General features: G+C 48.7%; 7 protein-coding genes and 2 non-coding genes; 4 read left to right on the forward strand and 5 right to left on the reverse strand.

Annotated features, from left to right (window-relative positions):
- Positions 1–30: 30 nt before the first annotated feature.
- CNAG_07657 (U3 small nucleolar RNA-associated protein 19) lies at positions 31–2,595 on the forward strand. XM_012195401.1 has 5 exons: positions 31–448; positions 484–776; positions 822–1,403; positions 1,449–1,968; positions 2,019–2,595. Exons 1-5 carry the CDS (start codon positions 65–67, stop codon positions 2,178–2,180), a joined length of 1,941 nt encoding a protein of 646 aa, XP_012050791.1. The 5' UTR covers positions 31–64; the 3' UTR covers positions 2,181–2,595.
- CNAG_12612 lies at positions 823–2,170 on the reverse strand. The gene is made up of 2 exons (XR_001045920.1): positions 1,542–2,170; positions 823–1,434 (listed from the first exon to the last, which is right to left on the reverse strand). It is a non-coding gene; the product is annotated as a hypothetical RNA (non-coding RNA).
- CNAG_12613 lies at positions 2,302–2,735 on the reverse strand. Its single transcript, XR_001045921.1, has one exon. It is a non-coding gene; the product is annotated as a hypothetical RNA (non-coding RNA).
- Positions 2,736–2,803: 68 nt separating this feature from the next.
- On the forward strand, positions 2,804–6,710 carry CNAG_06548 (endoplasmic reticulum protein). XM_012194880.1 has 10 exons: positions 2,804–2,861; positions 2,950–3,278; positions 3,329–3,388; positions 3,442–4,235; positions 4,286–4,393; positions 4,449–4,688; positions 4,745–5,808; positions 5,887–6,014; positions 6,085–6,245; positions 6,318–6,710. The coding sequence occupies exons 2-10, from the start codon at positions 3,008–3,010 to the stop codon at positions 6,555–6,557; spliced, it is 3,066 nt and encodes a 1,021-aa protein (XP_012050270.1). The 5' UTR covers positions 2,804–2,861; positions 2,950–3,007; the 3' UTR covers positions 6,558–6,710.
- Positions 6,554–8,179, reverse strand: CNAG_06549 (mRNA-capping enzyme subunit beta). Its single transcript, XM_012195302.1, has 5 exons — positions 7,587–8,179; positions 7,449–7,536; positions 7,061–7,381; positions 6,899–6,999; positions 6,554–6,839 (listed from the first exon to the last, which is right to left on the reverse strand). The coding sequence occupies exons 1-5, from the start codon at positions 8,103–8,105 to the stop codon at positions 6,675–6,677; spliced, it is 1,194 nt and encodes a 397-aa protein (XP_012050692.1). The 5' UTR covers positions 8,106–8,179; the 3' UTR covers positions 6,554–6,674.
- A 136-nt stretch (positions 8,180–8,315) lies between these two features.
- On the forward strand, positions 8,316–15,687 carry CNAG_06550 (nucleoporin family protein). XM_012194881.1 has 10 exons: positions 8,316–8,482; positions 8,540–8,678; positions 8,728–8,854; positions 8,906–8,996; positions 9,047–9,224; positions 9,276–14,056; positions 14,109–14,349; positions 14,396–14,529; positions 14,584–14,672; positions 14,723–15,687. Exons 1-10 carry the CDS (start codon positions 8,381–8,383, stop codon positions 15,144–15,146), a joined length of 6,306 nt encoding a protein of 2,101 aa, XP_012050271.1. The 5' UTR covers positions 8,316–8,380; the 3' UTR covers positions 15,147–15,687.
- A 251-nt stretch (positions 15,688–15,938) lies between these two features.
- On the reverse strand, positions 15,939–19,172 carry CNAG_06551 (carnitine O-acetyltransferase). XM_012195303.1 has 11 exons: positions 18,794–19,172; positions 18,684–18,747; positions 18,447–18,627; positions 18,322–18,388; positions 18,153–18,262; positions 17,838–18,092; positions 17,334–17,769; positions 17,166–17,269; positions 16,993–17,105; positions 16,544–16,899; positions 15,939–16,469 (listed from the first exon to the last, which is right to left on the reverse strand). Exons 1-11 carry the CDS (start codon positions 19,083–19,085, stop codon positions 16,111–16,113), a joined length of 2,337 nt encoding a protein of 778 aa, XP_012050693.1. The 5' UTR covers positions 19,086–19,172; the 3' UTR covers positions 15,939–16,110.
- A 191-nt stretch (positions 19,173–19,363) lies between these two features.
- On the reverse strand, positions 19,364–22,700 carry CNAG_06552 (CAMK/CAMKL/AMPK protein kinase). XM_012195304.1 has 11 exons: positions 22,338–22,700; positions 22,145–22,286; positions 21,938–22,034; positions 21,729–21,829; positions 21,535–21,666; positions 21,366–21,484; positions 20,865–21,308; positions 20,723–20,805; positions 20,538–20,667; positions 19,922–20,478; positions 19,364–19,856 (listed from the first exon to the last, which is right to left on the reverse strand). The coding sequence occupies exons 1-11, from the start codon at positions 22,495–22,497 to the stop codon at positions 19,572–19,574; spliced, it is 2,250 nt and encodes a 749-aa protein (XP_012050694.1). The 5' UTR covers positions 22,498–22,700; the 3' UTR covers positions 19,364–19,571.
- CNAG_06553 (hypothetical protein) lies at positions 22,641–24,653 on the forward strand. XM_012195305.1 has 4 exons: positions 22,641–23,586; positions 23,638–23,855; positions 23,912–24,285; positions 24,342–24,653. Exons 1-4 carry the CDS (start codon positions 22,733–22,735, stop codon positions 24,423–24,425), a joined length of 1,530 nt encoding a protein of 509 aa, XP_012050695.1. The 5' UTR covers positions 22,641–22,732; the 3' UTR covers positions 24,426–24,653.
- Positions 24,654–25,264: the final 611 nt, after the last annotated feature.

Below are 25,264 nucleotides of genomic sequence, written 5' to 3' on the forward strand. Positions count from 1 at the left end.
GTTGTGGACTCCCCGTTTACACCTTCCAAAGTTCGTTAGCTTTATATAAAAACAACACCAAACCATGGTCAAATCGCAAAAGCAAACTGAAAGGCCCTCTAAACAGACGTCAAGTTTAGGTTATCATGACCTGAGTGCACAGGTTCAGAAACTTGAAGCGTCTCTCGGCACCGACGACTTCAACCCGAATCCGCTGTTACCCCTCATCGCACTCGCGCGCCACAACGATGCTCAAGTCGTGCACAAGGCGGTATGGGCACTTCACAGGGTATTCATCAAATACATTGCGGATGGAAAAGTAGCTGGATTGAGCGGTGATCTTGTCACCCCTGTGAAAAAGCCGGAGGTCGAAGGAGATGTCGATGTGAAGGGCTGGATCCGAGAGAGATTATTGGAATATGTTGAAATTTTGGGCGGGCTTATAAGAGATGCCGAACCTGCGTTAAGGGTAAGTCTTATTTTGTAGGACATTGCTAATTGCAGTCATCCTCCATCCCACTCCTCTTCTCCCTCCTCCCTCCTCTCTCCGCCTCAGCCTCATCCACTCCGATCATCCACATCCCTTACTTCCGTCTTTTACTCCATTATTTCATCTTCCCTGGTCAATCCTTGCGTGGTGCGAAGCCCAAGCAAAAGAGCTCTGGATGGAAGATTGTGGCCGCAAACCAATGTGAGGATGAGGAAGGTGTATTGCCGGAGGATGTGGCCGGGATCATCAGTGGAGACTTCTGGGCGGTGTACGATGATATCAGATGGGCATTCTTTAAAGAGGCAGCGTAAGTCATTCATATTTTGCATTACAATGCACTTATACCATCTAGGCAATCGACTCAAACACCACTCACTACCCCTCATTCTGATAACCTTCTCACCCTTACTCTTCCTCTCACAAACCTCCCCAAAGTTCCTGCCGATATCAACACCTTCTACCTCCCCACCTTCTCCTCTCCCCCCTCCGATCCTAACTCTGTGACCACCATGAAGAAGAGTCGATCGGCACGAGCCAAGAAGGGAAAGACAAAAGCCGAACTCGACGCTTTGCCTGAGTGGATGAAAGCGTACGAATCATCCGACTCTGAATCCGATTCAGAGGTCCAATCTGGCAAACGCAAGCGCACCCGTACATCTCAACTCTCTATCCATGCTTCCATCTACTCTATCCCCTCCCAGACAACCGTCTACACCTCACTATGGGAATTCATACTCTCTTCAGTCCCTCTTGACGAAGTGTGGACGAGAAAAATTCTTGTGGGTCTCCATGGTGAACAGGGTATATTGGCGCATTTTAAAAAGGAGAGGAGGTTGAGAATTGCCGATTGGCTGGGTAGCTTGGTTGATGGTGGTGGCCCAATGGCGATGTTGGCGATGAACGGGTTGTTCGTCTTAATGACAGAGTATAACTTGTAAGTAACCTTCCATTCCTAAGAGCATTAACTAATGGATCTTAGCGAGTACCCTAACTTCTACACTCGACTATACTCCCTTCTCACTCCTGCTCTTCTGCACACCAAGTATCGTGCTCGTTTCTTCCGTCTACTCACCATTTTCCTCTCCTCATCTCTCATGCCTAGCACCATTATCGCCTCATTCATCAAACGTCTCTCTCTCCTATGTCTTACCGCTCCCCCACAAGGTATCGTAATGGTCCTTCCCTTCATATACAACCTCTTCAAGAAACACCCAGGGTGCATGGTCTTGCTCCAGCGTAAATCTTCTGAAGATCCTTTGCTTGCGGTATCTTCATTTACCCCTACGACCACGACAATGAATCCTAAGGATGTCGACCCCTTTGACCCGGAGGAGAAGGATCCGCTCAAAACGCAAGCGCTCGAGTCAAGTTTGTGGGAGATTGCAGCGTTGCAGCACCATTACCTGTCTTCGGTCAGCACCCTTGCAAAAGTGTTTGGCGAGCCTTTCACAAAGGCTGAATATAACATGGAGGATTTCTTGGATCACTCTTATAATACTGTCGGTATCTTCATTTGCTTTTTTTGCTTCTAGCTAATTTCCGATTTTAGCTTTTTGAGACAGAAGCCAATAGACGAATCAAGAACGCCCCTGCGCTTAGCATCGGCATTGATACTGCTGGTGGAAAGGATATTGCTGCGTTTCCCGCGGCTGGGAATAATGAAGGGGATGAGGAGAATGGGGATGTGGTGGCTCAACTTTGGGCATTCTAGACGTTAATGCAGCATCTCCCAGTTGCGTTACACGTCGAGGGCGATTTATTAATGATCATTAGTGACGATATCGGAATAATTGCAGATACGGAGTATCCTTATTCATTTTATTCTCACATCAATTCATCTCTTATCCTGCTATACTCTGTAGTACCGTCCACTTGCATAACCTATTTGACAGTTTTGAGAACTTCAATATCGACCTACTCAATGTCGGAAAAGGCTCAAATCCCCGCATCTTGCTGGGGTCTACTCGTCTTCTCAGTCATCTCTTGTTGAGCCTTTTCCGATCTCCCACAACCAGCCGTAGTCCGAAAACTGCGCGCTTACTATACTCTCTGAAAGACCAGTGTTGGGAACATGGAACCGCAGGGGGGCCGGCCAACCCAATAACACCTGTCAGGGACATCCCCTTTTTTGAGCACGCTGACAACCTTGACAGCCACGCTCGCTTGATGAAATCTTTTAAGTTTTGAATGTCGCTGCCGATGATGTGGCCAGACTGTTTAATGCTAATTAATTAAGTCTGCAAGCCGAACAACTTCTTCTCCTGGCATACCATACTTAACACTGTACTCGTATGAGACATAACTTGCGTAAGAAACAGCAAATCGGGACATTTTCAGAACTCCACGAAGTAGAGCTGTCCCAGAGCTGTCCCAGCAAAGTGTCCCGATCGCAGTGCGTTCACATTTTTCACCTACGCGCTGTACCTTTCTACGACATAAATGACAAACGGCGAGCGCGTCCTCCGCGGGTCCGTCAGTAGTATACTAGTGCATACTGCATATCATCTTTCCTCGTCAAGACCACCATATGAGTCTAAGATGAGGATTTCATCCCGGTTACGAGGCATCCGCTTCTCTCTTTTCTTCCTTTCGACCGTCTGCCTTCTCATCGCCTACCTTCCGACAGCTCTCGGACTGCAACAAGAGCTCGCAGGTATCGTCGACTGGCACAAGCCTCTGATCGGTGAACCACTTTTAGAACCTACCCCGCCTTTGTTCGTGGAGGGTAAGGAGATTAATGGGGGAAGGGTTGTACAGCTAACCAAGAAAAACCTGTTGGCTGTTTTGAACGCTGAGAATGGTGAAATCGGTGAGTGTAATATGTGCTGTATACTTGAAATTCATGCTGATAGGCAATAGTATGGAGACAAGCTTTAGAGGATAATGACCCTGTAGTATCTTTCCATGTGCAGAACGACAGTGGGTTATTTTTCTCTTTTACAAGGATCCTTATTTAATTGATATCTATTTAGCTATCCTCTTACTCTCCGGTCCCAGCGCATCATCAGCCCGTCTCTTCTCTCTTACTACCGGCCATCTCCTCTGGCACGCTCCTCTCCTCCCACTCTCTCAATCCCACCTGATCACCCCGGTCTATCTCGGCACCGATGCAGCATACGTTCCTGCTCAAGGTTCAGAGCCCGCCAGCTGGCTGGTTTTGAGTGACGGCAAGCGGATTACCAGACTGAGCAGCGACAAAGGTGATATTTTGTGGAGTATGGAATCCCCTGGTGCAGGGTCCAACATGGTATTCAAACAAATTATGCCCTCCGGTAACTCCATCCACATCCTCGCATTACACTACTCTTTCGCTGTGCAGAGTTTGCTCACATCTACGATCGCTCTCGACAAACCCATCCCTCGAGCAGATTTTGGTCAAGTTCCCTCGGTTGTGAAAATCCCAGAACAAGCCATGATCGCTTCCGCCCATGAGCCGGGAACTGCTCGTATTGTATGGATAGATCATGGTCGGATTCGTAGCTTGCATCTCAATGAAGATGGTAGACTCGGTGAGATCAAGGAGATTCTACCTGGGAAGGGACGTCTCTATGGCAGCATCATCGATGTTGGGCTTCGACGTAAGGGTTACGTTCTCGGTAAAAGAGAAGATGGAGGGGTGGAAATTTTGGATGTGCGAGATGGTAAGAAGGTGGAGGAGTTTGAGCTGTCGAAAGACTCGCCGGAGAGATCAGACTCGGTCTATTCGGGTGCGGTTACGGAAAGAGGTGTTCTCGTGAACAGGGTCTATTGGTCCTATAATATGGCCGTGGGTCATTTCTTTTAGCATTATTCTTCGGGGACTTATTTGTTATATAGGTGGGAGTCGCCCAGTCCATCAGCATTCCTGCGTTAGCCACTTCCGAAACGATCACATCGGGTTTCACCTTTGCATTCGATGACGTTGTTCACGGTGTCATTCTCCATGTACGTCTCCATTCCACCCATACTTCGCACCTAACGCTTAATACCTTTTCGCTAGGCTGCTGTATCCCCCTCTGTCAACGAGAGACACCTTCCTTCTCTCATCCTCAGCACCTCATCTCACGCTATCCAACGAATGCAGTTCAACGGTGTTCAATGGACGCGCGAAGAATCTTTGGTCGATGTGACGGCTGTCAAGTTTGTTGATCTTGGAGAGCCCGAAGTGGAAGAGGTCAGAGAAGTTCTTGACGAGGAAGGATTTGGGGCTCGTTTGCTGAGACATTTGGGTGAACTGAAAGTGGGTTAAAGATTCCGTCCCCCGATCAAAAATAGTTTCTTAACGCATTCCAATAGGACCTTCCGGCCTACCTTGTACGCTTTATCAAGCGATTCACCTCAGCCTCTTATACCTCTGCTCTCCGCATCACCCCTCTCAATCAAACTAAGCTCCACCGCGACCAGTTCGGCTTTCAAAAACTCGTCATCCTTTCCACTGCCAACGGTAAACTCTTCGCTCTCGACTCTTCCAATGGCGCAACCGTCTGGACCAGGAATTTGGGGCTGATGACGGAAAAGGGTTCAGAAGTGAACGTGGATGGTGTGTGGATTGTGAGACAAAATGAAGGAGGGGTGTTATTGGGTGTACTAGCCACTAAAAATGTGGACAAGGGGGTGATCACGGTGGCTTACCATGTGGACGCCTATACAGGCGAGGTTTTGGGTAACATTAATACCGGTACTGGTCTTCCTGAAGGAACTACTGTCTTTGGAGGCAAGTCGAAGGAAGCGTTCCTTACACCCTTTGAGAATTGCGGCAGCAAATCAAAGGTCTTGGGGGTTGTCGATGACCTGGAAAGGTTACATCTCTGGCCTGGGTGCAAAAAGGTAATCAAGGCCATGAATGAAAAAGCGAACAAGCTATTTTTCACCACCACTACTAAATCTATTGACGGTACTACCATTCAAGGTTTTACACCTTCTGCGACGCCCCTCAACGAAGGTAGCTACACCTACACTCCAAACTTGATTTGGTCCCATCCTTTTAGAGAGGACGAAATGATCCTTGAAACCCGGCCTGTCACCTTGGACGCTATCGCCAGTTTTGGTCGTGTCCTCGGCGACAAATCCACGTTGTACAAGTACCTCAATCCTCATCTCCTTATCCTCAGCACGTTCTCCCCTTTCACCAAAGGCCTTAACCCTGTGACTCATGAGGAGGTTGGGTTGGGCAGGGTTTATGTGCTGGATACCATAACTGGTGAGACAATCTATGCGACGAAGATTGATGGAGTGGTGAAGAGAGGTGGGATCCATGTTGCGATGGTGGAGAATTGGCTGGTGTACACTTGGCTTGCGGAAGGGGGGTATAGGATTGGATCAGTAGAGATTTACGAAGATACCGAAAAGAAGGGTGTGACGTGAGTCCTTTTCCATGCGATCTGTATTCAAAAAGCGAGTGGTAATCACTGACTTGGGATTGTGCTGATTTTGTTCAGTCCTGCGGTGTCAAGTTTTGTGTCCAAGCAAGTAAAGACTTTTGCTCAGACCTTCATCATCCCTTCGGAGGTCAAAGCTTTGGGATTCACCACTTCCAAATCAGGTATTACTACTAAAGAATTCATATGTCAGTCTGCGTTTCTTCTAATTTCAGATCCTAGCTTGCAAAGCAATAGAAGCTGATTCCTTTTCGTTAGTTGTGAACAACCGCAATCAGATTATCTCTATCCCTCGCCGTCTCCTCGACCCTCGTCGGCCGATGGGAAAACCTACATCGAAGGATAAAGAGGAAATGTTGATTCCTTATGATAATATGATTGCCATCGACACCAGAAAAATCATTTCTCACGAATACCAAGTACGTTTGCCTCTGCACGGTGGCGATCAGTCGGAATGCGATGCTGAATGATATTGAACTTGATGGAAACAGGTCCAAGGAGCAACTTCCCTTCTTTCGTCGCCCGCTCTCGTTGAATCGACATCCCTCCTCTTAGCATATGGTCAAGATATCTTCCTCACTCGAGGTCTCACCCCCTCTGGCACCTTTGACATCCTCTCAGACAACTTTAACAAGATCCAGCTACTATTAACACTGGGAGGCCTCAGTGCGGGTATCTTTGTGGCCAAGCCAGCTGTGAAGAGAAAGTGGTTAAGAATGAAGTGGTACTAGCCAAAAGACATTCATTGTTCTGTCATTTGTTCATGCATTTTAGATTTGATCTATTTCATGCATATATGGGATGACATTGTACTGAGAAAAGCGCAAGGTACCAATAGTCATTGATAGTTATATATTCTTCACCAACATCCGAGCGCTATCAAGGACATTCTGTAAGATCTCGTCAAACCGTTCGCTTTGAGCAGCGCCTTCTGCAAGTAATGCTGGGACGTCAAGAACTTCAATTTCGAGCTCGAATGATCGCGAAGGTGGAACATCGGCGTTTCTTGGATTCTACATATAACCCACATTAGATTATGTACTTTACAAATATACTTGAAAATCGAACGTACAGAAGAGAATACGCTAGTGAGATCAACCCGACAGACTTGATGTCTGTAACACGCTCTATCCTTGTATCGCACAGATTTTGCGTTTCCCGTTGGTACTTCACCTAAAACATCACCAGCGTTAGCATAACAACATAGCCGACGGTCAAGCCAGACGTAACTTACAAGGCGTTTCAGTATTCACACTGATTCTAAAATCGTACGCCATACCAGGACAGTACACATTCATATCCGCAATTCTCCTCTTCTCTACAGCCTGAACGACGTGTCCATTATCCATATCCCTCGAAACCCGCACTTTACCGCGCCCATGCTCGCTATGATCGTAGAACGAGTCGGCGAGCTTGGAGCGGGAAAAGTAAAGGCGTCCGGTAGGGTGGGTACTCTGAGATTCGACGGCGCGATTGAGGAGTTCATTAAGCGCACGATGGTGCAAATGATTGATAGTTGAAACGAATGGTCCATTCGGATAATCGTGTGGTATGACTTTTTTTGGACAAACAAGAGGTCAGCTGTGACAAGAGATATATCACATACTGAGAGAAGGACTAACTCATCTCACTGAGTGTGGGCATGTTGATCCGCCGTGGTTGCTGACCGGGCATTGATGGAGTCATGAACGTCCCCAATTTGAGCTCAATCTGCCCATAATAATTAGCTTCAATCTACTGCGCTGTAATGTACAGCTCACTTCAACATTGCTATGGCCCATGGCAGCATTCATGATAAAGTCACCGACGACAGACGTAAACGGATTTCTCGGTGAAAGGTTGAAGATGGAACCAGTCAAGGGAGCCGGACCATGCCTTGGTCGATATACCTGTCCATTACCATGTTGATCGGATGTTGCATGTCCAGAATGATCATCGTGATGCGGGTGATGACTCTTCTCTGTCCGCTGTCTCGGAACGTAACTGCCATTCCCTCCTAAGTGTGACGGAGAAATCCTAGCCCTTTTTCGAGACTGTCCTTCTTGCTCGGCTCCTTGGCTCCCTACTCTCTGTCTTGGGGCATGATTCCCTGAATGTGTAGTATTGATTTGCTCCGGAGGATCTGATTCATGAGTCGATGACATTCTTGGGAGTGGAGTGTCGGGATCGATATCTGGACTGGAGTAACGCAGTGGTCTGAGCTGTCCGCTGTTGGAAGGCGGGGATGGAAGATTGGCGTAATGAGGCGGACGATCGTGAATAGGGATGTATGTGGTCATGCCACTGTAGGGAAAGTATGATAATAACTAAGAAATCGTTGGGTGTAGTTGCATCGATAGTTGTTGAAACCGGCAGGTGCTTTTGTTGCGAAGACGCTGTAAAGCCCTCCGGGAACTTGTCTATTTGGTTGGTAGTTACGTAATATTACTTATTGTCTAATTGTAATTCGAATTCGACCACCACAAGAAGGGAACGTTGTAAGTTTCAGCGATACATCTACGATTATTTTTCCACGAATTGGTCCTCCTTGAAGTGCACCGACTGAGGATTAAACATGTTCGGTAACAATGCTTTTGGCGCTCTTGCAATGGATAGCAGCCCCTCCAATGCCGGTCCGAGTAATCAAGTCGTCGAAGGGGATGAAGTCGATGTTTCGGTGAGTTACATGATGTCGCTGCAGCAGCAAAGATGTTGATGGAACGATTGTATATAGTGGTTGAAACTCATCAAGAGAAACCAAGGAGTAGATGTACGGGTGTCTGAGAATATAAACCTTGAAGGGTTGCCAGATGAGTGCAGCTTGATGGCAGTCGTAAATACTTGGGGGTTGGTTGTTGTAGGTGGCAACACCGGTAAGCATAATTTGTTTGAGAAGCTTGCAATGTATTGATTATCTGCTAGATGTCCGAATACACCGGTTGGCGGATATTCATAGGTTGATCAATGAGGCTCCAGGCGGTAATAAAACGTTACCCGAGTCTGCGCCAGTACAGACTATCTCGTTACCGGCTAGACCAGTATGGGTGAAGTAAGTTATTGTGGGAGTCCATGTCAGCGGAATGTAGCTTACATATGGCAGGTCTGTTATGAAAGATGAATATTTAATTGTGGCCACAGCCAATGGAGCTGGAGTGTTTGTTTGGAAATTAAGAGACGCCATGGCTGGCAACGTGAGTAACGCCGTGACAAATGGGCGTTTACAAAAGCTGATGATTTCTAGACTTCCCCCCTCCATTCTTTCACCTCTAACATCCCAACCACCCTCCTCGATGTCCTTCCAAACCCGTCAGCCGATCAATTGGGAAGATTAGTAGCACTAGTTGCCAAAGAAGGACTTGTGATGGCGGACATTGAGGAAGGAAAATTAATGCCCCCAGTCGTTGGGCCATTTACATGCGGTAAGTGGAAGTGGTGAAAGCCTTCTGAACAATACTGATATTCCCATTCAGCGGGCTGGTCTGCGAAAGGGAAACAAATTGTTGTAGGCAAGCCTGACGGTCAACTGACTCAATACACCCCTGACGGTACCCCTAAATCCGATATACCCTCTCCTCCCGGTCTCAATTCCCATGCCTCTTTCGTCCAATGGCTTGAAAATGACGTGTTTCTAGTCACCTATGTTCAAAACGTGGAAAGCATGGATTCTGACCCTATCGAGCAATATGTCATTCATCGTCAAAAGCCCTCCTTCACGTTCACCAAATTCTACGATCCGCTCAATGGTATGGGGTATCCTTCAAGATCCGAGGCATTTAGACATTTTGCTGGTCTTGGCGCTTGGGGAGCCGAGTCGAAGCATCTTGCCTTCATCATCTCTGGTGCTGCTACTGATATAGCGGTGATGAATGGCCGCCCAGACAAAGGAGGGAAGTGGGAGGTGCTCTTCCTAGATGGACCCGAGAGAGGTACAATGCCAGTAGCCAATCCCAAGATGGGTCGAGATAACACTTCAACTCTTGGACTTGCGTTTGACTTTACCAGCAAAGACACTGTACAACAGAGCACCGATGGAACTTTGCCTGACCTCGCACCTCTGCCGAGGTTACTGGCATACAGTCAAGAGGGTGTCATTATCTCTTTCGACGTCAGAAACCCCGACGCAGGGTCTTACCCTGGCATGATCACCGCACGAGATATCTCCTCCGCAAGTGCACCTGCAGAAGACGCTATGGACACTGGCGGCGAACCATCACCTGCACCCACCTCTACCCCTTCTGCTCCCAAGCCTGCATCATTCGGCTCTGCCTCTGGCTCTATCGCTTTTGGCCAATCTGCGTTCGGAACCTCTAAACCAGGTGCACTCGGCGCTTCAGCCTTTGGCGCATCCTCCAAGCCCTCTACGTTCGGCGCTTCTCCAGCGTTTGGCCAAACTTCTGCCCCGGGTACTGCCACAGGCTCGTCTAGCCCTTCGGCTGCGTTTGGTCAATCTGCTTTTGGCTCCTCCGCAAAGCTTTCTGCATTTGGTACATCGGCTTTCGGAGCTTCTGGTGTTTCTGCGTTTGGGCAAAGTTCAGCACCGACTGGATCCACCGGGTCATCAAATGCCGCTTCGCCGGCTTCCGCTTTTGGTGCTGCTAAGCCGGCTTTTGGTGGTTTCGGTCAGAAATCCAGCCAGCCTACAGCGTTCGGACAATCAGGCTTTGGATCGTCAACTGCTCCTTCTGTTTTTGGCCAATCATCTTCCCCATCAGCGTTTGGGGGAAAGTCTGCATTTGGTCAACCGGCCTTTGGTCAGACTAACCAGCCTGCGTCTCCCGCGCCTTCAGCTTTTGGTACGTCTACCACCCCGTCTGCTTTCGGACAAACTGGCAAGCCCGCTTCCGCTGCCTCCCCTGCATTCCGCGCGTCATCACCATCTGCGTTTGGCCAGTCTAATAAACTTGCGTCTCCTGCGCCATCCGCTTTTGGTACATCAACTTCAACAACTCCTGCTTTCGCTGGGTTCGGGCCTAAACCAGCAGTAGGAGGATCGAACTTCGGTTTCGGCCAGTCCGCGTTTGGGCAGAAGCCTGAAGGAGAGAAGAAAGAAGGTTCGACAGCATTCGGTCGGTCGACGTTTGGGGGAGATAATGGAATTGGTGGGAGTGCCTTCGGTACAAGTGCATTTGGTCAAAAACCAGTACCATCCTCTTCCCCTGCACCTTCTACAGAAGTTTCGAAGCCTCCTGCATTGGCAGGTTTCGGTCAGCCTAAGGCAGAAGCTTTCAAGTCCTCACCTTCACCTGCGCCGACTGCCAATGCGGAGAAGGATGACTTTGGTCTCGGCGGCTTCGCTTCCGCACTCGCGACGTCGAAACCTACAAGTGTACCTGGTTTAGAAGAGTCACCACCTTCATCACCTGTCATGGGCGTTGGAAAGAAGCCCGCCGGCTTGGATGACGAAACCCCGCCCAATTCACCGCCCGCGAAACCTGCCGCTGCCACCCCTAAATCTGTCGCTACTCCCGGCGCCCCTTCATCAACCACCCCATCCTTCTTCAAGCCGGCTACGGCGTTCGGAAATACTGCCCCCAGCTTCGGATTTGGTCAAGCTGCTGAGAAGAAGATTGGAGCTACAGCTTTTGGTTCGAGCTTTGCGCCAGCCGCAGGAACTCCTGGGTCTGCTACTCCCTCGAGTGGGCCCTCAGCGTTTGGAGCACCCGCGTTTGGCAAGCCGTCTGCCATTGGCGGTAGTACAACTTCCAGCCCTGCTTTTGGTCAACCGTCCAAGCCCACGGGATCAGCCTTTGGCTTTGGTCAGTCCTCAGCTCCTACAGCCCCTGTCAATGTGGCTGCTACCAAGCCAATCGGGAACATTAGCGGCGGATTTGGAGGTTTCGCCTCAGCGAGCAGCAAGGAACCAGCGAAAGGTTTCAGTGCCTTTGCGAGTGGAGGAAGCTCTGTGTTTGGAGATGGTCAGCCAGCATTCGGGAGCAAGCCTGCGTCTTCGTCGCCTTTTGGAAATGCATCCTCTGCAGCCTCACCATTTGGAAGCAAGGCGGGCTCAACATTCGGTACCAAGCCGCCCCCGTCTGACGAGAAGAAAGTGGGGGAAGCCAAGGCCTCTGATGTGCCTGAGCTCATTCTGGCCAAAAGTGCTGCGCCCTCATTCGCTGAGGTTGTGAAGGAAGGAACAGAGAATGAGATGAAGGAAGAGGAAGTCAAGGGCTTCGACGTGCCGGAGCCCATCGCACAGAAGGAAAATGCCCCATCTTTCGCCGAAATTACTAAGGAGTCGATCGAGGAAAAGGAGGAAGATAAATCTGAAGTGCCAGAGCCCCTTACGTCTAAGGAAAATGCCCCATCATTCGCCGAGGTTACGAAGGAGAATGCCCAGGAGAAGGATGAGGATACTAAGGAGCACGAGATCCCGCCTCCCATCTCTGAAGTGGAAGGAGCGCCATCTTTCGCTCATGTTGCTTCCCATGCTCCAGAATGTACGACACCCACTAAGGAGCCTGTTAAAACTACTGTTGAAGCTGCTCAGATTTTGACCCCTCGGGGAAGTTCTACGAGGTCGAAAACGGATCCCGCCGGCCTTAAGGAAGATGCTGATACTGAAAAGCTGTCAGAGAAGGAGAAAACAGAAGACGCCGCCAAGACCGAGCGTGAACAGACGGAAGCAGAGAAGGAGGGCCCTCACGAGGAAAAAGCCGTCACCAAGAAGCACTATGAAATCCCGAATCAGCAGCAGATAGAGGGAGAACAATCCACTTCATCGACGGCTGATGCGAAGGCGGCCACTCCTCAGGCTGAGCCAGTTATTGAAGAGCCGCCATCCGTTGAACCTTCGCCGACTGAGTCAGAAGCTGAAGTTGTGGAGCAGGGGAAAGAAGAAGCAGCGAGTGGCGAAGACCTTGGAGACGAAGAACTATATGATGAGGAGGAAAGAGAAGAAGAAAAGGCACATGGTGAAGACGGATACGACGGGGAACCTCATGAGCAAGAACATTACGATGAGGAGGACGAATATGATGAGGATCAATACGACGGGGAAGAGCAGTACGATGAGGAGGAGGAGCAGTACGATGAGGAGGAAGAGCAGTATGATGAAGTGGACGAATATGATGAGGAAGGAGAACAGCGCAACCGCTCACCTTCGTTTTCTTCTGATATATCACCTGTCAATGAACAGTCGGAAGACTCCGATGGGAAGATCGACCACGAGGATGTAGAGAGAGATGAAGAGGGGAATGCTGTTTCCGAAAAGGCTGAATCAAGTGCAAAGAAATCACCGCCTGCTTGGTTCACAAAGCCTGCTAGCACTCCTACTCCCCCTGCTGACAAGGAACCTACTTCCTCTACACCTACGTCTGAAGGCGCTTCTTTCTTCTCTCGACTCAGCTTTGCCCCTTCCACCACTGAACAGCCCAAATCCAGTCTCGAGCCCCCCAAGCTACCCTTCCCTTTCAAACACGCCGCCAAAACATCATCACCTCTTTCGGGTCCTCCTCTTGGGCAATCGACTACTCCAGAAAGTTCCCCCGCCAAACCTGCAGCTACGAGTGCGTTTGGCTCTTTGGATCAGAAACCTGCAGAAGCAAGAAAGACAGACACAGACAAAACCAAGACCCCTGTTCCTCCCGGGGGCTTCAGTCTGTTTGGTCAGAAGCCACCAGGTAGGGACAAGCCATCTGCGGCAGCCATTAGTCTTTTTGGACAAAAACCGGCGGAGGCCGCGGAGCCTGCGAAACAGGAGCCCTCTATCGTTGCATTTGGTCACTTCGGCCAGCCCAAGATCGAACCCATTAAACCCCTTGCATCAACAGAATTCACAAAACCTACTGGAACCGCCGGGTCCAGTGTATTCGGACAAAAGCCTGCAGAAACTGGAAAGTCTCTTTTCTCCACCCAACCATTAGCTGTGCCGTCGACCCCATCTGCAATCACGGCACCCGTTGCAGCTCGTACGGTACCGGAGGAAAATGCGCCCAAATTGACTGGTTTAGGGCTAGGCAAACCTTCTGCCCCTTCGGGACCATCGTCATTGTCCTCCATCAAGCCTGCAGCGAACCCCCAGACGCCGTTTTTTACTCCCATGGCTGCTGGCCCTGCCACACCCTCTACTCCCGCCACACCTGCGCGAGCCCCTGCTCTAAACAAACCAAAGATTGCGGACTTTTCTGATGTAACTGCGCCGACGAGGCCAGACGTGCCTGAACGACCTGCGAAAGCAGCGGCAATCGAAAAAGGACCAATGGGTACTGTGGCGGTCAAAGTCATTGAACAGCTGGATGACGAAGTGCAAAGAGTAAGTGATATCTTAAAAAGGATTCCACATAATGATTGACTGTCGCATTTAGCTCAAGGATGCTTTGGCTGCTAACGCCGAATATCATCAACAACTTCGAACTCGCAATGCTGGTATAGTCGAATTCCATGCTCTCGTGAATTTGGTCGAACAACAAGGCGTTATTCCGTTCTCCCAGATTTTTCAGATCCAACGTTTGATCGACGAACTTTACCCCAGAGTCACCAAGCAAAGAGACTCTGATGCCATGGCCGAGCGTAAGCTTGCTGATCTGAGATCTAAGATGTCAAGAAGTAAGTCATACAGGCCTATATTGGGAATTTGCTAACATATTAGTAGTGGACATGAAAATTGGCCAAGTTGAGAAGCTCATCAAAGCAAGAAGAGATTCGAGCTTTTCAGAGACAGCTCGTTTAATGGATCTCGACCCAGAACAAGCTGCTTACCAAGCCAAGTTACGAAAGGCTACTCAAGTGCGTACATGCTATTTTATTCTTGTCATAAGAGAACTTATAAATTTGCAACAGGATGCGGAAGGACAAATCGAACAGCTGGAAAATTTGCTTGCCGGGTTGAAACGTCGAGTCGAGAGACAAGAGCATCGCCAAAATCCGTCGTAAGTCCTTTTCCAGCAGCGAACTTGGGCCTGGCTAATAGCTATATCAGACAACCTCCACTTGAACGCATTCAGCGTTCCGTTCGTAATATTGATGCTGCCATCCGAGAAAGGCAACAGACCATCGATGAGCTTTCTAGGCGTGTCGCATCTCTCCGCGTTTCTCCCAGGAAAATCCTTTTGAGTCAGAGCGTTGCTCGCGGCCCGATTAACTTTGAGCCGACCAAGGAGATTATAGCTGAGATAGAGGCATCAATGGCGAGCACTGAAGCCAAAAAGAACAGATTGGAGAAGATTAAAGTCGCCAGATTGACCAAGCTTTCCGTCCCTCGAGGTGGTGAAGATGGAGGGACCGTCAAAAGAGGTAGTTTCACCCACGAATTCGTGGCTAACGGTCCCATCATTATCAACGAGATCCCTTTACCGGGCAAATTATCCCCTCCTCCTTCTCCAGCCACAGAATCCCTTCCGTAACTGTTACAATTCCATCGAAAAATTTCAGAGTGGAGGTAGGATCGGAGTGGGGGGCAGACGGAGGTATTAGAGTCAAGGAGTTGTTATTATTAGTTTAGTTTCTTCATCTATATATCCCTCAATGCAAGTCCAGGAGTAAACATTCTCCAGGCCCAACGACAACAGAACATTGTGCCCTTATTCCATTCACGAATTCAACACCTAGTTGCCTAGATGAGATTGGACCGCGACATCTTGAGGATATATCTGTAAGGAACGAGGATTAACAGAAGAAGGGAGGAAGACGAGAGACAGGAAGAACGGAGAAACTGGGGTGGTGAAGATTAGCCGGAGAGAAGGGGGAGAAGAGAGGAAGAGAAAAGGAGCGAGGAGAGCGGATCAGAAGAGGCCCTCGGAGGATCAGAGACGGAAGGAAGGAGAGGAAAAGGGTGCTCGAGGGGGGAGAAGACTTGGTTAGTCGACAACTAAGGAAAGATATATAAAGAGCTCTCAAGAGCTCTTCGAATAGACGAAATGAAAGACAACCTTCATATCCTTCTTCCTTCTTTGACTGCCTTTCCAAGAAGACCACTCTCGAAACCATCACAGACTTTGCTAGCTTACGAACCTCTAAGTTCCCCGACTGGACTAAACCGTGGTTAAAACAAACGTAGTAACATCAGGTACTTTCCGGCCTCTCCGAGGACAGTGGTAGCGTTACAATATCTTTCGCACCTCGGGTAGCCCTCTGAATGCCCTCAGGTGACGATATCCCGTCGTTTTTTTCCCTTCAAGAATGTAATTCAATCACGTGGAAACAGCTTTGTATAATATAAATAAACTTTGCCTTAACAGTCAATCCTGGTGATATTTGCTAATCGCAGTTGCAAAACATTGCCCTGTGTTCTTCAGTTTCATTTTGATCCATGACCAATACAACCAATCAACAAGTACAACGTGCTGACTACCAAATACCTTTGAAGGCTTAATACTCTGCAATACTAAGCGTCTTCCCCACCAACGTCTTCCTTCTTCTCGACTGAGGCATTTGGTTCTGCGCTCCGACATCAAAGAACCCAAACCCGCCTAAAACCTCTTCTCCGACTTCCTTCCCTTCCTCTTCCTCCACTTCCATGCTGATGGGCTTGCCTGTCCTTGCATCGCGCAAAATACCGAAATGGTCCATGAACGAGGTAACAGGTCGTTCATTGGCTTCTTTCCACATCTGGATGAGTATACGCTGGGTTTCGAGGAGATATGCTTTGAGGGTATGGAGCAGGCGTCGCGTTTGAAGGTGTTTGGATGACATGCAGACTGATATCCCTTCGTCCTTGATAATATAGCCTGATTTAATCCCATTTGGTCAGCTCTATTGTTCCATGGAACACCAAAAAGGATAGCAAAAGTAAATAACCCACCAATACCATAACCCTCAGGTGTCACTGGTCCAAATCCAAACAGTCTCAAGGCAGGATTACCACAATTCGACGTACTCAACACACTTGTCCCGAGAAGGTTATACCCTGGGTCTGTGAAAATGGCAGGGATAGTCGGACGATCCAGGTCGATTTCGGGAGAATATGGCTTGGGTGGACTCATAAGCCCGTTACTGTTACCGTTACCGTCCGCGTTCCCATTGGGTAAGTCGCCATTAGTGGTGGAAGCGAGTGACGCACGGCGTAATGCTACCCGTGGGGAGAGAGTTGATTTCGGGTGAGCAGCTTCGTAGGCCATCACTTCTTTTCGGGCGAGACAATGAAGTGCGTACATGTGTCTGAAAGTGGAAAGAAAAAAAGGTGGGGTTGGGTCAACACCATGCTTCGGGACAAGTGTATCGGAAGAAGAAACAACTGTAAAGTGAACTTACCGATCCTGCCCTAACCCTTGAGAGCATTCCTTCGTAAGCTGGGTATGACGTTTGCAAGCTTTATGCAAAGCAGCAATCTTTTCTTGAGGTGTTGCAGTCTCAGAGCAGAACGTCTAAATTTTGTGCGTGCGTGAGCTCCATACAGTGATTAGGATGAGCTCGGTTTGACTTACCTTGACGAAGGCAACACTCTCGGGCTGGACGGTTCGAATGGCCTCTGTACGACCATGCAAGAAAGACTTGGTCATAGCGGGCTCATAAGTACTCTCCACACGTCCTGATCCCATACATCAATTTTATCCTTCTTTTCAGGCATAACATCCTGCGAAAATAGAACTCACCGTAAAGTCCATAATAAGCTGCTTGGAAAGCCATCTGCACAAACGCATCTGGACTAAAACCATGTCTTTTGATGAACGTTCCCCCATAGCCTTTAAACTCTAGCGCCTGACTATCATTCTGGCAGATCAAATCACTAATCCTGGTCTCTGCAAACCTGATTCCAGCTCTCAAATCAGGTGTCAACTTCCACTCCAGCTTTTTAGGAGTTGTATCAATCTCATCTTCGGGAGTAGGTGGAGGACCCTTTGCTGAGCGTGCAAAGGGGGACAATTTGGCTTGGAATAGGGAAGGAGTGGAGGGGTTGATCGTTTTGGCATATAGGAGGACGAGTTCGGTATAGACGTCTGCAGCATATCGGAGAACTGTGTGGCCGTCGACGCCGGTATGTTCAAAGTTGATACCTGCTTCACCATTGGAGCAGACGATGATTTGTAGCTATCATACCTATGGTCAGTACCTGTACTCTCTGCAAATCACACTCGCAGCCATCTAAGACGACGAACCTTGTCGTACCATCTGTTAGTGCAAGTTCCCACCTGCACCCCTCCTTCAAGCTTATAACCTCCACATAAAAAGTTTGAGCAAAGCTCAGCCATATCTTCAGGTCCTGCATCATCCAAGCAGACGATAAAAAGCGCAGACTCGACAACTTCGAGGCAAGACTTGTTGAGTTTGTTGGAGTTGATCAAATCAGATCTGAGACCGGACCAAATTTTTCGAGACTCCGTGGTCAGAATGCCAACAGAGTCTTTGGCAATCTAGTTTCAAACGAGAGTTAAATCAAAAACGATGAGGGAAAGAAGGAAACATCACCGTACTTCATGTGTAGAAATCTTGTCCGCGTCCTTGACAATAGCATCCAAGTTGTGAAGGATCTCGCGGTCAGTGAGGAGAGGTCTGTTCTTGGAGTCGAGACAGTCAAACCAGTCTGTAATTTAAGGCAATTAGTCAAAATTCTAGATTTTCATCTTATCAAGCACGACATACAGAACTGTCCGCGTCTCAAAACGACCATATGTCTTCCGTTTCCATGGACCTCCATCCTACATCCAGTCTGCATTCATCATCAGCTCGTGTACATTTCATCACCACCTAGAGAGTAAGAAACTTACATCTGTGGGAACCCGACATGTACCGAATAATCTCTCGTACTGACTCATATCCAAAGGAATTCCTCTAACAGCATCTGGCTGGAGTAATCCGTTACGAAGATCGTGGATGAAGAACAAAGTGGAAGTTATGAGTGCGGCCGCTCGCGAGAGCTGAGGGTTTGACCGAGGAGTGACATCTGAACTATACCACGGAAAGGCGTTCAGCGTTGTGGCCGAATGACTTGGAAAGAAACTTACGACAGGACGAAGAAGGGGTTCAAGCTGAGGACGACAGAGTCCGAATGCGAAAGATAGCTTTCATCTGTCGATCATCAGACACAATTATGTCTGACAAACAATAAACCTACACCAAAACTCTTCGATATAACTCTCCTTGTCTTTCGCATACTCCTCCAGCTTCTCCTGCCACAGCGCCCCTTCTCCACCCTCGAGAAACTCTTTAACAACCTGTTTTGTCTTGGCATGCTCTTTAGGGCTTTGGAGAGCTTCGAGTGCTCTGAGATATCTCGCGCAGGTGTCTTCGAGTGGCGGGATGGGCAGCCTTGGGAGGTCCGGCGGCCGCGGAGGCGGGTTCGGGTTTGGGTTTATGTGCGGTTTGGTAGTTGTTGTGTCGGAGGGGATCTGAGGGATTGTTGTCATTGCGCCTGTGCTCTGCTGCTATACGTGGCCAGCGATCCCCGACATTTATATATGAATTATGCCCAATGAGACGCCCGGCCAATCTCCAAAATCCACTCGAAACATCCTCCACCGCCAACCCGGCTATCTCCGGCTAATCGGTTACATCCCATACACCCGGTGATTCTTCCAGCATGAGCCACCGGTAATCATCACCTACAACCTCTCCGAAACAATCACACCTGACTAATGGCCCTATTTCCGGCTAAATTCGACAATTCAGCGTATAGCATAGGGAGCATTACAGATGTATAACAAATGCATACATATCCCATAATAGCTGCACCACTACCCAATTAATACGAATAAAGGAAAATAACGCACAAAAGTATAGACAGATCGATACATGACTATGAGGAAATTATTTCCATCAAACATCTCCGCGGCCGTTACGGGCTTTCAGAACCATGAAGAAAAAGAACAAAATAAACTACAGAATGAAATACTTTATCCACTAGCGAGCTCTGCAATCAACTGGCAAGCCATCTCCAAAAAGTGGAATGGCCCAGAGACACCTCCGATCCCAGCCTCCTTCGCGCCCGCTGTGGTCGCACTCGTTGCAGAAGGCACAGAACCTCCAGCATTCGATGCTCCTTCTTCGTGACTGTGCCCTTGTCTCGAGACATCCGGCAAGGACATGTCCTTTTCCGAAACCATGTAGTATCCCAAATTTCTAAAGTCTACGAGGTAATGCTGGTCGTCGACTCTGTAGAGTTGGAGGTCCATTCGAACCTAGAGATGCAACAAGTCAGTCAACCGCGTGTTTACTCTTAAGTAAACATCGTGAAAACACGTACCATGACATCGCCGTATCTTGCCCTTGTCTCTACATGGTACAGTCCCTGTGCCAGCTTTTCCTGGGCCATTGCATCCTTCTTACTAGGCGGCTTCTTCCCCATCACCGGTCTCTCCCCATTCTTCTCCTTCAAGTCCTCCAACACCAATTCCACCTCTTCAGAATAACCTCCTGGGGGAGCCCCTCCAATATCCGGTAAGGGGATATCTTTCAAACGCCACTGCATACCGAGTACATTCAGCGTCCTGTAAATCTCGAGCATGACCTCCATCGGAGGTGAGCGTGAACGGATACCGAAATGCCATTTAGGTTTGGTCATACTCTTGTCGAGTCGTCTTTGAGGTTGCGGTTGAGGCGTGGGGGAACTAAACGAAGTGACGCTTTGAGAAGCAGAGGATGGTGCGGGGGAGAGGAGGGCGCGCGCAGCCTCCTCTGCGGTAGAACCGGATGCGGTGGAATCGGATATGACGCTAGAAAATGAAGGGTTGGCGGAATTTTGGACAGAGGTTGGGTGCGTGGTTGTGGGTGTGGACATGGCGGACGTTGAGGATGATGGAGCTGATTCCATTTTGAATTCAGTTGTTGCTTATACGCGATATAGATTGAAGAAAACTTACGCGTCATCCATCCAGGAAGAGAACTGTCTAGCACATCGAAATGGGCGTTTGGAATGTCTTGAATCTCAAGATCGACATCCTCAAGATCAGGGTATTCGTCGGCGCCATTCTGCTGTACATCTATGGGCGGCTGGAATACTTGTCAGCAACAGATTCACGTGAAAAATCCAGCTGGTTCAGCTTACTGGGATGTCGGCGTTCCATGCAGGAGGGGAAGAAGCCATAAACTCTTCCATCGCAGATGAATCCTCATCCTCGTACGCGTTCGCTACATCTTCAATCAGCTCCAAACTTTCTGAGGCGGATCCGGAAGGAAAAAGGACTGACAATCCTTAAGAATCCTTCTATGATCCCTAACTAACTGATACGCAACCTTCACCTGATTATCCCCCGGCATCTTCAATGCCTCCCAAATCATCCCTTCTGAATACGTCGTAATCTTTTCCAATAACTCTTCCACTATATCCGGATCAATCACCCCCAAATCCTCTGTAAATACCAAACCCTTATCCTCCGCGACTTTTTTAGGATCCGCCTGACCTTCATTGATCAACAGCAATGTCGTCATATCGTCCATGGTTAAAGAGGGGTAACGTTCCATATCGGCGAGTTCGGGTAAAGGTTGAAGGTAACGGGGGAGGTTTTCCTGGAAGAAGGGCATCTGTCGGATTTCGGCAATGGTGCATCGTTTGAGAGGATCGACTTCGAGCATTCGTTTGAGCAGGTGTCGAGCAGGCTCAGAGACGTGCGAAGGGATGTGGAAAACGCCATCTTTATGCATGACAGTTAGCTTGGGAGCAGCTGAAAGGACAAGTGGGAAACACGCACTTTCAATCTTTTTGAAGAGTGTAGGGATATGCTCATCGTCAAATGGAAGCTTGCCGCATAATAACACAAACATGATCACTCCCGCACTCCAAACATCAATCTCCGGCCCAGAGTACAGCCTTTTCTCACTCATCAGCCCCATCATTCGGGAGTTCGTTGAACCACTCACTTTCCAGAGATGACTTCCGGTGCTGCATAGTTTGGACTACCACAAGATGTCTTGAGGAAGTCACCATCTGTCATCAAATTGGACAGACCGAAATCACCGATCTTGATATTCCGTCGAGAATCAAGAAATAGGCTTTCGGCGATCTTTGTCAGCTTTCCTTCCCACTGTCAGTGGTGTCGGAATAAGGTGCCCACTTTTCAGGTTTCAGATCACGATGCACGATATGGTGCTTGTGACAGTATTCGATAGCACCGATCATTTGCTGAAAGAACCTTCGAGCTTCATCTTCTGTCATCTGTTACCTTTGTCAATACATTATACTCGCAAATCGACGGGGTAAACACATTCGGCCGCCGAGCGGAATAAGGCTCCGCGGCACTATATCAACCAGGTAGGTACTCACTCCATGCTTGCCTTTCTGGACGATATAGTTGAAGAGCTCCTCGCCAGCGTATTCCATGACCATGATGACATCTGTAGGGGTGGTGATTACTTCGTAACTATGATACATTAGCACCTAGCACATTATTCCGCGGCGTGATGCACATTCGCTTGCTCGCTCTTGCAAGTCAAGATAGAGGACTTGACAGAGAGAGCGATCAGGACATACAGTTTAATGATATGAGGATGTCTGAGCACTTTGAGGTATTGGATCTCTCTCTTGACTCGGGCGTTCATATCGGGCGTCGTTATCTTGGAGCGGTTGATGAGCTTAAGAGCGACTTGATGGCCCGTCACAGCATGTGTCGCCACTATCTCTATGTTATCTTTACATTCCCCTTGATAATCTACTTTGTACTTACATTTTACTTTGCCGAACGAGCCAGTACCAAGCGTGCGCTCGACGATATACTGGCCAATCCGCGGCTTTGTGCGAGACTGTGGTGCATTGTTGCCGGTGATGCTTTGGGGACGGTGGCGTGAGTAGTGTGTCGGTGCTTGGGGTGCTGGTCTTGAAGCCATTTATGATTAGGTACAAGCAGTATAATTAATATAGATGTATAAACACGGTGTATTGAGTTGTTATTGCCAGCGGTTGGCGGATATAGGAAATGGAATAATCTCGAACTATTTCTGGGGTATCTACAAGCTATGACACACCTCGTATTTGGCCCCTTATTTACCTTGCCATATATACCATTTCCTCTTTCCATTCCCATTTTTTGACGTTACAGCTATACCCAAACCTTTTTGGACCATGGGTAACACCCCTTCTCATCAACAGCAGCCCTCCAGGGCTTCGCCGCCCAATACCGATGCCCCGCAACGTCATCCATCGCTCCGTATACACATGCCACGCCGTCATGTCTCTCCGCAATCCTCAAATCCCACTTCTCCGTCTGGCGGCCGCCCAGGATCAGGTTCCCCACGTCGCCGGAAATCACTCGAGCTCCCAGATCTCAACAAACTTTCCTTCACACCCGCCGCACTCACCCCTGCAGCACCAGTACCCACAACACACACCCATACATCACACCATTTCGCCCCCTCTACCGCTGCAAGTCATCATGCTAGACATTCCGCTTCTCCACCTTTACCAGGCACACCGACAGGTGCACCTTCGGTGGGGAGTGAGGGTGCAAACGGAAGTGGGACCGGAAGCAGTAATAGATATTGGCGGGATCAGCTTGGAGGACGAGCCAGCCCCCTGGCAGGCGCAAACTCTCTCGGGGCTTTTAGCAAGCTCGAACCTACCTTGTCCGCTAGTTCAACAGGATCCAGAGGCGGAGTAATGGGACCGGATGTTAATCCATATTTTCCTGACCCGTACGGTGTTCAAGATCCTAGTACACGGAATGTTAAGGCGATTCCTATCCCAATTCCCGGTAAGGATAAAGGACGAGATCAACCCCAGGTTCAGCAAGCAGCCGCACAAGGCCAAGCGCAACCTAAACCGTCAGATCTTGGAGCGATTGTCCCAGTGCAGGAAGAAAAACCGAAGGATGATGGGCTGGTGGATGTGCCAATACAATGGAATGGAGGGGGTAGGAATGTTTATGTTGCGGGAACATGGGATGGTGGATGGGCGAAGAGGATCAAGCTCCATCGAAGGTATGTCGTCAACTTCTGTTTTTCGTTCTATTACTGATATTTGTGGGCCAGTACGCACGACTTCAACACCACAATCCGCCTTCCTCCTGGTCAATACCGCTTGAAATTCATTGTCGACGACAGCTGGCGATGCTCCAAGCAAATATCAACCGCCGTTGATGATGATGGTACATTAGTCAACTGGATTGAAGTTGAAGCTCCTAAAACAGCTGAAGAGATCAAAGCGGAATGGGCTATGGACTCTGAACCTGCTGCCAAGGAAGAAGATAGTGAGCCGCGCTTTTCTGCTGCGTGACTAGTCGGACAGACATTGACATGTGCATAGCCGATGAATCACAGTGGACAAGTGAAATCCCTCCTGCTCTCATTCTCTACCAGTACATTGAAGAACTTCCTTTCCGTTTCCATCCCGACGAGTTATCGTCCTTCCTCAAATCTGTACCATACATCCCCAACGTTCCAGCTCCACCCACTTTACCACGTATCCTCGATAAAGTCATTGTCAATAACGATTCAAAAAGATTATGGGATTCCAAAGACCATAAGGGACAGCCGGGATACCAGCACGCACCTCCTGCGGGGGTGGATGACAACTCCATGCTTGCAGTGCCGAACCACGTCGTGTTGAATCATTTGACAGCGAGTGCAATCAGGAATGGAACTTTGGGCGTGGGCACGACCACAAGATATCGTAAAAAGGTAAATGGAAGTCATCTGCTGTGAAACATTGGGGCCGTAACTGACGGGAAACGTAGTACATCACTACCATGTTCTTCCGGGACCAACCAGCTCCAAATGAACACCCAGCAAATCAACCTGTTCCCCAATCCGCACACTAGAGCCTCTTTGCCACTCTTACCGTCCCCATTGAACTCCCACGCGATTGTGTCTCTTCATATGATAATGTAGCTTACTGGCCTTTTTTGCTCCCTTAGACTATTACACAGTGGGGTAAAGAAGTGTCTTGTGATTTATACATCTTTCTCACATTTGATGACCAAGTACGATAGTTGATATTTGTGTTATGTCGTGGTTTATTGTTATGCATGTCGTGTTTGTACGATGACCATTATGTTGGGTATCAGTGCATAGCGTGCATGCAAGTGCGAGAGTAGTACTTGCTTTTCAACTGCACGTATGAGGCGGGAGAGAAGGAAATCGATGCCAGCCGTTTGGAGTCACCTCAGACGAAGAAGACGAAGAAACTGCTATCGCTCCCTACGTATTGACGTACGCCGCACGTGTATATCACCATTCAAAGATTAAAACGATGACAACAACAGCGAGTCATTGACGTACGTACGATACACTTACGGAAGTCCTTCTATTCATGCGGTCCGATGGGAGATGAGGACTCACGCACTGAGATCGGGACACCTTGTCCTGTAAAGTAGCAAAAGTTCCTTTTACTTTGCCATTACTGAGATCGGGACAACTTACGCAGCAGCACAGCGGCTTTACTGTAAATTCGATCCGCGTTTGCTGTAATTTGTACTTTGATGGCTGTACTTTCATTCAGATCTTCATATACCCTTCAATTCTGTGTATTATGCATAGCCCTTGGGATATGTGGTAGCCAGAGGTCGGACAGACCGCTGAAAATTATCAGCGATCTGTATATGCATCGAGGAAATCATTGAGTATCGATGATTCCATTTTCACCCCTTTCCTGCCCACT

The sequence above is a fragment of the Cryptococcus neoformans genome, chromosome 7, assembly GCF_000149245.1.
Source record: "Cryptococcus neoformans var. grubii H99 chromosome 7, complete sequence".
Taxonomy (NCBI): Eukaryota; Fungi; Basidiomycota; class Tremellomycetes; order Tremellales; family Cryptococcaceae; genus Cryptococcus; species Cryptococcus neoformans.

What these genes read in the sequence shown, in the direction of transcription:
- CNAG_07657 (XM_012195401.1), top strand. Translation starts at nt 65, where the DNA reads ATGGTCAAATCGCAAAAGCAAACTGAAAGGCCCTCTAAACAGACGTCA. An exon ending in GCATTCTTTAAAGAGGCAGC is followed by an intron (nt 777 to 821) that starts GTAAGTCATTCA and finishes TATACCATCTAG; the next exon opens with GCAATCGACTCAAACACCAC. An exon ending in TTAATGACAGAGTATAACTT is followed by an intron (nt 1,404 to 1,448) that starts GTAAGTAACCTT and finishes AATGGATCTTAG; the next exon opens with CGAGTACCCTAACTTCTACA.
- CNAG_06548 (XM_012194880.1), top strand. Translation starts at nt 3,008, where the DNA reads ATGAGGATTTCATCCCGGTTACGAGGCATCCGCTTCTCTCTTTTCTTC. An exon ending in TACTACTAAAGAATTCATAT is followed by an intron (nt 6,015 to 6,084) that starts GTCAGTCTGCGT and finishes CCTTTTCGTTAG; the next exon opens with TTGTGAACAACCGCAATCAG. An exon ending in TCATTTCTCACGAATACCAA is followed by an intron (nt 6,246 to 6,317) that starts GTACGTTTGCCT and finishes TGATGGAAACAG; the next exon opens with GTCCAAGGAGCAACTTCCCT.
- CNAG_06549 (XM_012195302.1), bottom strand. Translation starts at nt 8,105, where the DNA reads ATGACCACATACATCCCTATTCACGATCGTCCGCCTCATTACGCCAAT. An exon ending in TGGGCCATAGCAATGTTGAA is followed by an intron (nt 7,537 to 7,586) that starts GTGAGCTGTACA and finishes TATTATGGGCAG; the next exon opens with ATTGAGCTCAAATTGGGGAC. An exon ending in TCACTAGCGTATTCTCTTCT is followed by an intron (nt 6,840 to 6,898) that starts GTACGTTCGATT and finishes GGTTATATGTAG; the next exon opens with AATCCAAGAAACGCCGATGT.
- CNAG_06550 (XM_012194881.1), top strand. Translation starts at nt 8,381, where the DNA reads ATGTTCGGTAACAATGCTTTTGGCGCTCTTGCAATGGATAGCAGCCCC. An exon ending in TGGATGACGAAGTGCAAAGA is followed by an intron (nt 14,057 to 14,108) that starts GTAAGTGATATC and finishes TGTCGCATTTAG; the next exon opens with CTCAAGGATGCTTTGGCTGC. An exon ending in GAGATCTAAGATGTCAAGAA is followed by an intron (nt 14,350 to 14,395) that starts GTAAGTCATACA and finishes ACATATTAGTAG; the next exon opens with TGGACATGAAAATTGGCCAA.
- CNAG_06551 (XM_012195303.1), bottom strand. Translation starts at nt 19,085, where the DNA reads ATGACAACAATCCCTCAGATCCCCTCCGACACAACAACTACCAAACCG. An exon ending in CTAACAGATGGTACGACAAG is followed by an intron (nt 17,770 to 17,837) that starts GTTCGTCGTCTT and finishes TAGGTATGATAG; the next exon opens with CTACAAATCATCGTCTGCTC. An exon ending in AGCTTATTATGGACTTTACG is followed by an intron (nt 17,270 to 17,333) that starts GTGAGTTCTATT and finishes GTATGGGATCAG; the next exon opens with GACGTGTGGAGAGTACTTAT.
- CNAG_06552 (XM_012195304.1), bottom strand. Translation starts at nt 22,497, where the DNA reads ATGGCTTCAAGACCAGCACCCCAAGCACCGACACACTACTCACGCCAC. An exon ending in CATCCTCATATCATTAAACT is followed by an intron (nt 22,035 to 22,144) that starts GTATGTCCTGAT and finishes AATGTATCATAG; the next exon opens with TTACGAAGTAATCACCACCC. An exon ending in CGTGATCTGAAACCTGAAAA is followed by an intron (nt 21,667 to 21,728) that starts GTGGGCACCTTA and finishes GATCGCCGAAAG; the next exon opens with CCTATTTCTTGATTCTCGAC.
- CNAG_06553 (XM_012195305.1), top strand. Translation starts at nt 22,733, where the DNA reads ATGGGTAACACCCCTTCTCATCAACAGCAGCCCTCCAGGGCTTCGCCG. An exon ending in AGGATCAAGCTCCATCGAAG is followed by an intron (nt 23,587 to 23,637) that starts GTATGTCGTCAA and finishes TTTGTGGGCCAG; the next exon opens with TACGCACGACTTCAACACCA. An exon ending in CCACAAGATATCGTAAAAAG is followed by an intron (nt 24,286 to 24,341) that starts GTAAATGGAAGT and finishes CGGGAAACGTAG; the next exon opens with TACATCACTACCATGTTCTT.